Source organism: Chroicocephalus ridibundus, chromosome Z, assembly GCF_963924245.1.
Source record: "Chroicocephalus ridibundus chromosome Z, bChrRid1.1, whole genome shotgun sequence".
In the NCBI taxonomy this organism is placed as follows: Eukaryota; Metazoa; Chordata; class Aves; order Charadriiformes; family Laridae; genus Chroicocephalus; species Chroicocephalus ridibundus.
Window position 1 is genome coordinate 30,171,982 of NC_086316.1, and position 13,353 is coordinate 30,185,334.

At 43.4% G+C, this 13,353-nt stretch overlaps 1 protein-coding gene across 1 annotated transcript in view; it reads right to left on the reverse strand.

Moving 5' to 3' along the window:
* Positions 1 to 9,861: 9,861 nt before the first annotated feature.
* Positions 9,862 to 13,353, reverse strand: part of MARCHF3 (membrane associated ring-CH-type finger 3) — an 81,528-nt gene continuing 78,036 nt past the window's right edge. The window contains exon 5 of the mRNA XM_063320911.1: positions 9,862 to 12,212. Within this exon, the coding sequence (XP_063176981.1) occupies positions 12,054 to 12,212 (159 nt within the window). The 3' untranslated portion in view covers positions 9,862 to 12,053. The remainder of the gene's footprint in view (positions 12,213 to 13,353) is intronic.

A 13,353-nucleotide genomic window follows, 5' to 3' on the forward strand; every position in this document is an offset into this window, starting at 1 on the left:
TGGGGGGGTGGCCAAGAGGTTATACAGATTGGATGAGGATTAGGGGGGCTGCTTCTTTTGACAGTAATGGTGGTTTAAACAACTGCATTAAACCCCAGTATAATGCTTGATTTTATTTTCTATTTATATTTGAATGTTTACATAGTATAAATGTTTTCATGTCTTTAAAGCACCACTCTGTATCCTCTAACATTCTGAATTCTCCCCAGTTTGATCTATAGGAATAATGGCTTTCTATTCATTGTAGTCTCAGATATTGGTAGGCATACACCATATAAATGAATGCATATGTTATAGGAAGTTGTTAATTCCATTCCTTGTTTGTCATTTTCAAAACTAATGGCACAGGCTAGCAATGTATTCCAGTAAAGACTTGATTGGCCTAGTTAGATAGGACTTCTAGTCTCTCCAATCTGTAGTAAAGAAAAATACTTTGCCCCATAGGCATTGGGTACCTAATTCTTAATTCATAGTAGGAACCTGCCAGAATAATCAAGCATTCTTGGTTGTAGCTTTTGTACAGCCTGTTTTTTGTCACAAAGATGAACAGTGCTGTGACTTTCTTACCTGAACGTGTAGCTCAGAGCTGCTACTTGGAGGTAATTTTTTCTATAGAGAGCTTTTACATGAGTCTTTTGAATATTCTGGTAAATCAGCACCCCTGTGATGGATGAGAACGGGAGAAATGCTGATTTCTAGAAAAATCATTTTGCTGTTACAGGTATTGCTGTAAACTAGCATAAAGAATGGTGGGAAACACAAGTGACCCTTCTGGGGACTGCGTGCACAAGTGTGTTCCCTCTAACCTTGAGTGAAACATCCTACCACCAGGTGGAGATATTGCTATTCAAATACTAAAAAAGCAACCCAAATCTTCCTACGCTTCCTTGCAAGTTCCGTAGTAAATGTTGAAAGTTTTTGCTTTATTGAACAGAATAGCTTCTGTTCTCCTCAGCGTTCCCCCATCTTCCCTCACCGAAGTCCAGACGTGCATTTTGATTACTGCAAGGTAGAGAGGACCTTCATTGCTGTACTGAAAAACACCAGCCTCAAGCTTGTGGAGGTGTATGCATTATACCACTGTATGCAGCAAGTGCAAATTTTTTTATGGCAGTACAATTTTTTTTTCTTTGTCACAGCATGTCTGATGAGAGCTCTTGTTCTTGTTAGTTTGTAACTCCATTCAAAATACAGCATCTTGGCTGTTGTAGTTACTGCCATAATCTATACCAGTTTGGGGGAGAGAAGACACACCGGTGGATTTGGTAAAGGAATCTGACCACTGAAAAATGAGCTAATTGCCTATATGCAATGTTATGTGAAATGGGCTTGTGTTTTCTGGAGGTTGTTAGTTAGGTAATGAGCTAGAGAAGAAGCGAACAACATCCTGTAGATGTGTTCAACTTGTGATTAAAAGTTTGGTAGGTCTCTATTACTATTGTTACAGTAATATGTAAAGATTATTTTGGGGTACATTCAGTCTTTTTTAGAGTTAGCAACGGATAATGGACTATCATTATCTGATACTGATCTGTAACACAGTTGATGAGATACAAATTGCATCATCCTGGCAGGTGAAAAACTGTTCAGTAACCTACTGCTTGCAACTAGAAAAACACTTTACCAGAAATGTGCCTGCTCAGATACACTCCTGTGGAAAACAGAATAAGAATCTGTTTAGGAGACAAGAGGTTTGACTTGTGCTGCATTAGTATTGTATGATGAACGCTCCTGAGGCAAGGTGTGCATTCCTGTCAGGTGGTCATGCTTCTATAGAAGTTTGATTTTTTTTTTTTTAGGGTCCATTCTCAGCAAAAGCAGCAAATGTGTAAACTGCATTCTTTGTTTATAGTGGACAAGCTCATTACTAAACCCCAGTGTAATCAATTGCAGCCCTGTGGTACAAATTATTTTCCACAGTGTAGTTAATTGTAGCTCTATGCTACCAATTGTCTTATGCCTCTGATTTCTTTATCCCTGCTGCATATACCTACATCGTATTTGCCCAAGCAGACAGCAAAATATAGAAAGAGAAATTAATATGTACATAATCATAGGATGTGTTGGATTGGAAGGGACCTCTAAAGGTCATCTAGTCCAACCCCCCTGCAGGAAGCAGGGACATCTTCAACTCGATAAGGTTGCTCAGAGCCTCATCAAGCCTGGCCTTGAATGTCTCCAGGGATGGGGCCTCCACCCCCTCTCTGGGCAACCTGTTCCAGCGTCTCACCAATACACACTTGCCACGGAGACCAGCTCCAGTGCAGGTAAGACCGCACTGGGGAAGGGAATCGCAGCAAAAAAAAAAAAAAGGCCAGACACAGTCTTGTTTTTGAGACTTTTCGAAGCTGGGAGAAGTGGCCTGCCCAGGCTGGTACCCGGCAGCTCTGCGGGGGCAGAGACAGCACCCCCGGCGGCAGATCTAAACGAGGTGATAAAAGAAGCCCTTCGGGGTTTGGAGCAAGCAAGCGACAAGTGGGTGTCACCCGGCAGCACCACGACAAGGGTGGGCTTCCTGGGGCAGGTGGAGAGACCGGGCAAACAGGGCACGACACAACAGTCCGGTGGCAGCAGTTTGCACGGCAGCTGGCACTGGAGGGCGCCGAGCGACTGCCAGCCCAGCCTGGAAGCAGTGGTATCTACTCATAAGAAGACCATGGCATCCATGAGCTCCACACCCACCAGCTCTGACGCAGCCTCTCAGACAGAGCTCCTGTGGGAACATGCTGCCACACAGACATCAGGCTGCAGTGTGCGCCCTGCTCTTGTGCTGGTGTCGGATGGCAGTGGTGGGCATGCCTGTGGGAGGTGTGTAGACGAGCTCCTCCGCTTAGTGATGGAGCTTAGGGAGGACGTAAGCAGGCTGAAGGCCATCAGGGAATGCGAGAGAGATGGATGCTTGGAGCAGAACACTGCATCCCCCAACAGAAACCAAGCGGGCAGACAGAACCCCTGCTACAGACAACTCCCTGTCCTCTCTCCGCCTGACTGAATGTGGTGACTTGGAGGACAGGGGGCAATGGCAAGAAGTTCTTGGCTGGTGCAACAGGTGCCACAAGTGTGACTGCTGAGCAATTACCCCACCTTCCCAGATGCCATTGTGTAACAGGTACAGTGCTTTGTAAGGGAACCTGGACAATGACAAGCATGGTAGTTCTACCTTGGAGGTGTCAGTGAGGTCTAGTCAGACCTCCACCCACATCGAAACCTCTGTGGTAAAGAAGAAAAGATGGGTCATTGTCATAGGTGACTCGCTACTGCAGGGAGTGGAAGGCCCAATATGCACGCCAGACCCAGTACATAGGGAGCTCTGCTGCCTCCCTGGGGCCCAGGTCAAGGACGTGAAGAGGATGCTTCCTTCGCTGGTACGGCCCTCAGATTATTACCCACTTTTGATCTGGTTGGCAGCAATGAGGTAGCAAAAAGAAGTCTGAGGGCAATGAAGAAAGATTTCAAGACCCTGGGACAGCTGGTCAGGGGCTGGGAAACACAAGTTGTGTTCTCCTCTGTCCCTGCAGTTGTGGAGAACGATGAGGGGGTAAATAGGAGGAGCCAGCAGATCAATGCCTGGCTCCGAGCCTGGTGCTGCTGCCAGAACTTTGGGTACTTTGACCATGGCCTGATTTATAAGACAGCAGGCCTGCTGGTAACAGGTGGGAATAGCTTATCTTGCAGGGGGAAAAAGGTTCAAGGACAAGAGTTATCAGGGCTCATTGAGAGAGCTTTAAACTAGATTTGAAGAGGGGTGGGGATGGTACTGGGCTTGCTGATGAGGTGCCCGGGTGTAGTAGCTCAGCACTTGTGGGGGAGGGTGCCAGTATTTCTGGGAGACAGAGGGCACACCACCCTTCCAGGGTGAAAACTACACACACAACTCCCTCTCTGAAGTGCTTATACACCAATGCACGCAGCATGGAGAACAAGCAGGAAGAGCTGAAGATCTGTGTGCAGTCACAGGGCCACGATCTCATTGCAATTACCGAGACGAGGTGGGACAGCTCACATGACTGGAACGCTGTCATGGATGGCTACATCCTTTTCAGGAAAGATGTGCCAGCGAGACAATGTGGTGGAGTTGCTCTTTATGTGAGAGAGCAACTGGAATGCATCGAGCTCTCACTAGGGGCGAATGAAGAGAGAGTTGAGAGCTTACGGGTGAAGATTAAGGGGCAAGTGAATATGAGGGACACTGTTGTGGGTGTTTATTACAGACGGCCTGATCAGGATGGGGAAGCTGATGAGGCTTTCTACAGACAGCTGAAGCTAGCCTCACAATCGCAGGCCTTGGTTCTCCTGGGGGACTTCAACCACCCTGATATCTGCTGGGAAGGCCATGCAGCCAGGCATGCCCACTCCAGGAGGTTCCTCCAGTGTACTGATGATAACTTTTTGACACATGTGGTGCAGGAGCCAACAAGGAGAGGAGTGCTATTGGACCTAGTACTGACAAACACAGACGGACTGATGGAGGACGTTAAGGTTGGGGGCAGCGTTGGCTGTAGTGATCATGAGAAGATAAGAGTTCAGGGTCATGGGCAGTATTCACAAAACAACAAGAAGTAAAATTGCAACCTTGGACTTCAGAAGGGCTAACTTTGACCTCTTCAAGAAACTGCTTGGAGAGAACGCCTGGGCTAGGGCTCTGGAAGGCAGAGGGGCTCAAGAGAGCTGATTGGTATTCAAAGACCACTTCCTCCAAGCTCAGGATCGGTGCATCCCTAAGAGAAAGAAATCAGTCAAAGGACACAGGAGACCTGCGTGGTTGAGCAGGGAGCTTCTGAAAAAGCTCAAGTGGCAGAAGGGACTGACCACTTGGGAAGATTACAAGAATGCAGTCAAAGCACGTGGGGATGAAACAAGGAAAGCCAAGGTCTCCTTGGAATTAAACCTGGCAAGGGATGTCAAGCTCAACAGGAAGGCTTCTTTAAGTATATTGGAGGCAAAAGGAAAACTAGAGAAGTTGTGGGCCCGCTGTTGAATGACACAGGAGCCATGGTGACGGAAGATACGGAGAAGGCGGAGTTACTGAATGCCTTCTTTGCTTTGGTCTTTACTGCTCGGCCCAGCCCTCAGGTGTCCCAGACTTTAGAGAAAGTAATAGCGAAAGTCTGGACGAAGGAAGACCTCCCCGTGGTTGAAGAGGATCAAGTGAGAGATCAATTAAGTCAATTAGGTATCCACAAATCCATGGGTCCCGATGCTGAGGGAGCTGGCAGAAGTCATTGCTGGGCTGCTCTCCCATCATCTTTGAAAGGTCCTGGAGAACAGTCGAGGTGCCTGAGGACTGGAGGAAAGCCAGCGTCACTCCAGTCTTCAAAAAAGGCAAGAAGGAGGAGCCGGGGAATTACAGGCCGGTCAGCCTCACCTCCATCCCTGGAAAGATGATGGAACAGCTCATTCTGGGCGTCATCTCAAGGCATGTGGAGGAAAAGAAAGCTATCAGAAGTACTCAATATGGATTCACCAAGGGGGAATCGTGTCTGACTAATCTGATAGCCTTCTATGATGGCATGACTGGATGGATAGATGAGGGGAGGGTGGTAGATGTGGTCTACCTTGACTTAAGCAAGGCATTTGACACTGTCTCCAACAGCATCCTCATAGGGAAACTTAGGAAGGGTGGGCTTGATGAATGGTCAGTAAGGTGGATAGATAACTGGTTGAAAGACAGAGCTCAGAGGATCGTGATTAGGGGCACAGAGTCTAGTTGGAGGTCAGCGACAAGCAGTGTTCCCCAGGGGTCAGTACTGGGTCCAGTCCTCTTCAATATATTCATCAATGACCTGGATGAGGGGATAGAGTGCACCCTCAGCAAGTTTGCTGATGACACAAAGCTGGGAGGGGTGGCTGACACACCGGAAGGCTGTGTTGATGTACAGTGAGACCTGGACAGGCTGGAGAGTTGGGCAGAGAGAAACCTAATGAAATTCAACAAGGGCAAGTGTAGGGTGCTGTACCTGGGGAGGAACAACCCCATGCATCAGTACAGATTGGGGGTGACCTGCTGGAGAGCAGCTCCGTGGAAAGAGACCTGGGAGTCCTGGTGGACAACAGGATGACCATGAGCCAGAAATGTGCCCTTGTGGCCAAGAAGGCCAATGGCATCCTGGGGTGCATCAAGAAGAGTGTGGCCAGCAGGTCAAGGGAGGTCATCCTCCCCCTCTACTCTGCCCTGGTGAGGCCACACCTGTAGTACTGTGTCCAGTTCTGGGCTCCCCGGTTCAAGAAGGACAGGGAACTGCTGGAGAGGGGACAGCAAAGGGCTACAAAGATGATTAGGGGACTGGAACACCTCTCTTATGAAGAAAGGCTGAGGGATTTGTGTCTTTTTAGTCTGGAAAAAAGGCAACTGAGGGGGGATCTTATCAACACTTATAAATACTTAAAGGGTGGGTGTCAGGAGGATGGGGCCAGGCTTTTTTCAGTGGTGCCCAGTGACGGGCCAAGAGGTAATGGGCACACACTTGAGCATAGGAGGTTCCACCTAAACATGAGAAGGAACTCCTTTACTTTGAGGGTGTCAGAGGACTGGAACAGGCTGCCCAGAGAGCTGGTGGAGTTTCCGTCTCTGGAGACATTCAAAACCCACCTGGATGCATTCCTGTGCAACCTGCTCTAGGTGACCCTGCTCTGTCAGGGGGGTTGGACTAGATGATCTCCAGAGGTCCCTTCCAACCCTACCATTCTGTTATTCTGATTCTGTAACGTAAATAGTTTTTCTGTTCAACAGATGCTAAAGAAGCAATTTTAAATGTTGGTTTTAAATTTTCATGGATAAATTTAACTCTTAGCAGTGTATCAGTTTGATACTGGATTGAAGAGGGTGTTTTATGGGGAAACTCCAGATCTGTGAAACAGTGCCTTTTGTTTTCAGTTTGCACTGTGAGCAGCATAAGTACTTCTAGTGGGGAAAAAAAAAAAAAAAAAAAAAGAGGACTGCTGTTTTTGCAGAAATGGCTTCATGGCTTTATGGTAATTGACTATGAAATATTTTCATCCAGGCAAAGAAAGTAAGTAGTTGATGGGGAATAAAAGCTTTTAAAGCTCCTGTCCCAAATAGGACAATGAGTACTAACAACTGGTGATTTTTTTATAAAAGGAATGGAGGCTATGTATGATGGATGTGAATGCTTATTTAGCCTTTCCTTGTATATGCTGGTTAACCTCAAGGAAACACTGGGACACTTAATTATTGATAATATTCAACTAGATCTATCATAGGATTTTGGCAAAAGTTAGCTGTTTTCTCAGGTTTTGGTTAGTGTGCATTTATTGCTCTAAGTCCTTTCCTGCTCTCCTCTGGTTTCCTTTTATGGGTTTGCATAAATACAGGACTTGTTCTGTGACTAACCCTGAACAAAGAAGTTTTATTTGGTGGCATCAACAAAGGCACATTTCAGCTTAAGCTGACTGTTTGATAGGATTTTGCTACAGTTATCAATTAACTCTTGGATGTGGATTTTCATAGCTGATTTGACTGCTGCATTTGTGAACAGAAAAGATTACTGGCAAGCAAGTCTGACCTTCTGCATAATGTAAGTCATGGCATGAAATTGTAACATTGGTTTTCTCTGCAACTATAGCATTTTGTTTCTGAATGTTGTAGATGATGTAGACAGAATGTCAACATTGATTCTGTATTTTAACACGTTTTATTGTGAAAGTATTTTGTACACTTATGACAGCAATGAATAAAAATCACAATCAAATTCTATAACCTTTTAATATCAAAGGGAAGAAAAAATGTTTTGTAGCATTGCCATAATGAGGTGTAAGAGGCTGTCAGTAAAAAAAAAAATTAAGAACTGAAGGCAATCACAAGTACTAACAAACTTGGCAGCTGTTGAGAGATGTAACTTGTTTTTTAAAAAGCTTGTGGAAATGTATGTGGAAATCAAATTTGAAATGTGGAATAACAGCAATGAATTAGTATGCAGTGTGGTGTCATCAGTTACATGACATATTATATACCCATACTGTAGGCTTCCCTGTTCTATGGGCCTGCTAGATATCTATAAAGCTAGGGGCCTCTTTGCATTTTGCATTGTCTAATAGTTTTTAAAGATACTTTTGAATAACCCAAACCAGTATTTGGCAGTAAACAGGCAGTACTCCGTTCTGCTTGCAAGGAAAATGCTTTTTTAATTAACCAGATATGCGTTAAATTGAGCTCGGTCTCATAAACAATAAGAGATGAAGAGCTTAATTATTAAGTTATTTTTTAAAAACTTATCTTCGGTTGCAAGGGGGAGCTTTTTTAGCTCTCTCTTAGTGCATAAGTGTTTCTCCCAGTAGCTTTTCATATGTCTTTCTGATGGTATCCATTGCATCAAAGGCATATGTTGGCGCTGATTCCCTTTAGGTACTGAGTTTACTGAGTTGTCACGTTGCCCTGTGTGCATTCCTACTGTGAAACTGATGCAAAGCTGTTTTTAGTAAATGAAGTATTTTTGACAGTTTGAAGTCTCAATCTGATAGCACTATACAGTTGAGTAAGGGGGGGGGGGCGGAACGAAACCAAAAAACCTGAAGTATCTTTAATCCTACTTATGCCGCGACTTCCTTCCAGTTAACAGAAAGCTATAGTATTTCTCAATCTTCAGTTACATCCTTCTGTATCAGTTTCTTCTATCCATTAAACGTGCTTTCCCCCTTCCCCCTAAGTGATTTATATGGCTGCTTCCTCTGTTTTATTCTCCTCACTACAATAGGAAGCGAGGAGTTGCCAAGCTTCCTGATGTTGAATCTCGTATCTTTTCAGCATTGTCATTTTGTCAAATGCCAATGCTCAACCTTACTTTAAGTCTTATCTTGTTCGTTCTTTTATGTGATGTGATAGCCTTTTCCCTGCAAGACTAGTCTCTGTAGGAGACGCAAAACCTCCTCATTTTGCATTGTACTCATCATCAATACTGAATTGTAGCCGACTCTGTGTGGGTTTAACTCTATAGGCCTAGGATGGCAATCTCTATCATTGCCAAGCAGCTTGTGAGAGGAAGAAACAAAACTGTATTATGTCTGCAGCTTCTTAGAGACCTTTTTGGGCGGCTTAAGTTGCTGTTGCTTTTATCACTTGCAGCTCAAAATACTGATTGGAATACTGCTACTTCTATATAACTTCTTATATGGAAGGAATGTAAATGGCAAGGCCAGCTGTAGGAAAAGAAAGCATAATGTTGCTGAAAAGGAAATTGAGTGATATTATTTCAAAAGAAATGGGGGAGGGGAGGAAGAAAAGATTTTCCCCATCCTTTTATTAGTTAACTTTTATTTTTGCTTAACGTGGAACTCTTTAAGGATAGCATAAAAAAGATGTCACTGTACTGCTTTGCTAGCTGTGGCTACTACTGCAGTTAATGTTGTCTTTAACATCTATTCAGATGAAAATTAGTATTGCTGCTGTTGTAGAATATTTGCTGTAATGATCCAGTTTTAAAATTGTTAATTGAAATTTGGCTGTGGCAACAACAGCCTGAACTAGTGGAAGAAAACGCAACACTCATCAGGAGGAGCCTTCTGTCTGCAAGTCTTTAGTTCAGAACAGAAGCAGGAATAAGAAATAATATCACCTACCTTCCTGTTCTTATGTTTTAGGAAAAACAGGGAAGATTATAAAGTATGCTTTTTTTCCATGGGTTTAATGCAAAAGGATAAGTGTGTGACTGGGTCTTTTCTGGCATACGTTTTTCTGAAGAAAATGCATGGGAGTCTATTGCTATTGACTTCACCAGTCAGTTTTGCTGTACCTTATGCATCAAGCAAAGCAACAACAGTAGTAATGTATTTGCTAAACTGGACCATACTTTCTCTCTGGCCACTTCAATATGCCTTCTTCAGATTAAATAAGATGTCTTTAAACAAAAAAGCTAGGCCAAGTCACTAGGCTGATCTATGTGCATGTACCTTGCAGCTTGATTTGAATAACTGTTTTCCTAGTAGCTACTTAAAAAAATTAGGATGATGTGGAATTGTTTCATGAAACAAAACCAAGAATAGTATGTACTTAGGAATAACACACCTGTTGTCGGACAGCTTTCTGGGTTATCTCCCAAAGAAGCAAAAGTAGTAATAGAATTCTAAAGAAAGCTTACCTCCAGCAAATGTGTAGGCATTAAAACACTGACCTGACAGTGTCCTGACCCAGCTGGACTTGCTTTTTTTCTGCACCCCTGGCTAGCAGGTTTTCTTTTAACCTAGAACTGCCTGCTTATGTGCATGTTCAGTCTTCTATCCAGATAGTTGCCTTTGGGAAGACCATTTCAAAAAAAGCAGTACAGATCTCAGGTCATCACAGAGTTTCTGATATCCATGTCTTCAGAGTCTTGCATAGTTTTCTCTGGAAGAGAAGCAGGTATTCACCACCAAACGTATGACCAACCTCTGACCTTACTGTCAGACTAATGAGTATAGGTCTGCAGGTTCATGATTTTCTTGCACATCTTGGCTTGCTGTGAAACAGTCTGAATGAGGCTGTTATTGCTTTATATAGGTAGTTGATTCTTATATCCCCATGAAATTGACAGTTACAAAGAATATTGTTAAATAACAGGACTGCAGCCAGACTGGTCCAAAGACAGAATAAAAAACCTAACAGGTTTGGTTCTTTGTACTAAGCTTTTTCTTTCATAGAGCACGCACAACATCAAATAAGGTCTTGTCTGATAGTAAACACCCATAATACCTTGAACTATCTGAATTATAAATTATTAGCCATCTTGCTATGTGTTCCATTTTATTTTCAGCTCCTGCGGAGTTTGGAAAGCAAAGCACATGGTGGCATTGCCATCTATACACATTTCTAAAAAATTAATCTGTTCAGAGGGGGGCTATGTATCAATTTCTAGTTCTAGCAGCATTTGTTAATGAAATTTCATGCAGTTCTGTAAAATAAGTCTCTTTACATTAAGTGTATGTCTCTTCTGGGAGTGAAGAATTGCTGAATGAATAAAGCAAAGGGGAAACAGATAATGCCACCCAGGAATAAAATCTAGTCTTAACGCTCCAAATTCAGTTTGGTCACCATAGTAGGCAGTGTATTATATCTTTAAAAAAGAGCCTTAGTCTCAGTGCTGCAATGAGAGGCCACATTTAACATACGCTCTGCTAAATCTACCTGTCAAGCTGAAAATTCTGCAGCTTTAAAATAATGCTAATTTTTATGCAAGACAAATTCCTGCTCCTAAAACATGTCTAATGACCTCACTCATTATGTATGCAGAGTTTTCCTGAAAAAAACAAGTCTTAAATTAGGGTTAAATTCGGATTGGTGTAGATCCAGAGTAAACTTGGCTAAGTTTCAATTCACACCAGCAGAATGTGCACTGCAGTGCAGAATGTGGTTGCTTCTGAGCGGAAAAAGTACAATTATTTTTTTCCTGAGTGGTATGTACTAGAATACTTTTGAGTAAGAAGATTATTGTGATTTGTCACTCCTTTCTTTTGCATGTGCTAATCTGTTACTGAAGAATTTTCCCATCAGAACTTCACTGCCAAATAGGAAACAGAGAAGATAATTTTCTAATCACCTCATAGTGTTTACATAATGTGCTAATTTGCAGAACTCATTACACACAAATTTTAATAATCCAAAATAGTGGTATAAAGGACTTTCAAATAAAGTCAGCTGGGGAAATGCTATTGCTGTGCTTTAGGAAAGAAAAAACAGCGCCGGTTACTGTCAGCTACCTAAAGAAATACTACTGTAGGAGCAGGAAATCATAAAAACAAAGCACTTACTTATTAAACCTGTTTTGCATTGTTAGTTATCATAGTTTAATATTTTAAACAATAAAAAAGTTTGCATCACTTGATGATGCAAGTATTAACACCAGTTTGTGGAATTCCATACAGTATCTGCTAAATAAACAAGTTTGGCAGCTTAGCAAATATCATATGATTGCAGCATCCATGATTTGAATTCAAACTGATTTTTTTTCCTCTGCAAAGAGTTTGTAAATCAGAATAGCACACTCCTGGGTTCTGGATGGTGTCTGATCCCCATGAGTTTGAGGAAAATACTTATAGTGCATGGCCCCTGTGAAGAACTGCCCAAATCAAACGATGGTCTCCTTTGAGTTCCTTTTGAGAGACTGCAGGCCCAGCAGGGACTGCTGGGTGGAGGGGACGTTGGCAGACTTTGGGATTAGGAGTATCACCCGCTGATTGGTCCGACGCCATTCGTTGTATAATCTACAGTGATACCTAAAGGATACCTGGGGAGAGAAGAGAGGTGCGCAGTGTTTAGAGTCACTGTGGTCCTCCAAGAAATCAACTGGGGTTTGGGGGGAAACGCCTTCAGGTGTAACAGAAAGGTGATGAACAGCCTAATTGGGTGGGATTAAAATGAGCAAAAAGTGGCAGGCAAAGATGAGACCTACTATGTAGATGGCTTGTTCCCCAAGTTGCCAGAGCAGAGGAGAAAAGCAGCCTGTGCCCTACTATCTGCTGTTGCTCACCTCTCATTCCCTTTTTTTGTAACATCAAAAAACCAGACATCCTGCCTCTGTCTTTCATAAGAACCAGAATTACTGGCAGCCACTTACAATGAGAATGAGTTTGAGGTACTATTCATGCTGCAAGCTGTTAAACTGACAAGTAACGTAATCGGCTGGATGGTGAAGGCTTGCAGGCAGCTAAACTGTGTGCAAACACTGACGGGCTTGCATGTTCTACTTTGTAATGCTTTACAGATGAATGCATCACGTTCAAGATTGCATGTATGCAACAAGGTGCGTGTGAGGCATCTGCCAACACATGTGTATCTCAATTTAGATTGTCTTTTAATTATTTTTTATCAGCTAACCAGTTTCAACCTTACTGTGGTTCTGCTAATAGTGGAAGAGGAATGACTGCTATGGATAGACAAGATAGCTGGGCCCTGTGGTTGATTTTTTTCAAATAGTTTACTGTTTATTTTAGTGGCAGCCAAGTGTAGTGCAAGTTACATCTGTGCAAGATGATGTACATGTGCAGTTTAAAAAAACAAAACAAAACAAACAAACCCCCAAACCTGTAAACTGGCTTGGGTCCTTTTGGATGAAATGTGCCACATGACAATTATCGTGTTCTTGAGCTGTGGGCAGGAGGGACCCAGGCAGTGAGCACAGGAGGAACCTTGTCTTGTTACCTGTTCTGTCTTCATGTGCAGCTGGTCACTTGTCACTGATTTTTAGGCACCTCTGCCATTTCTGTATGGGAGCACTATTCAGAGGGCAAAGGGTGCCGTAAAGGCTGGAGGTAACATGCTTGGTTTGCTCCGGTGGGTGGAAGACGCTGCTGAGTCTGTTTGCAGAGCAGTGGCTGTGTAGGCTGCCTTGCTTTCCTGCCCCTACAGCAATGACAGGCTAGCTGCCA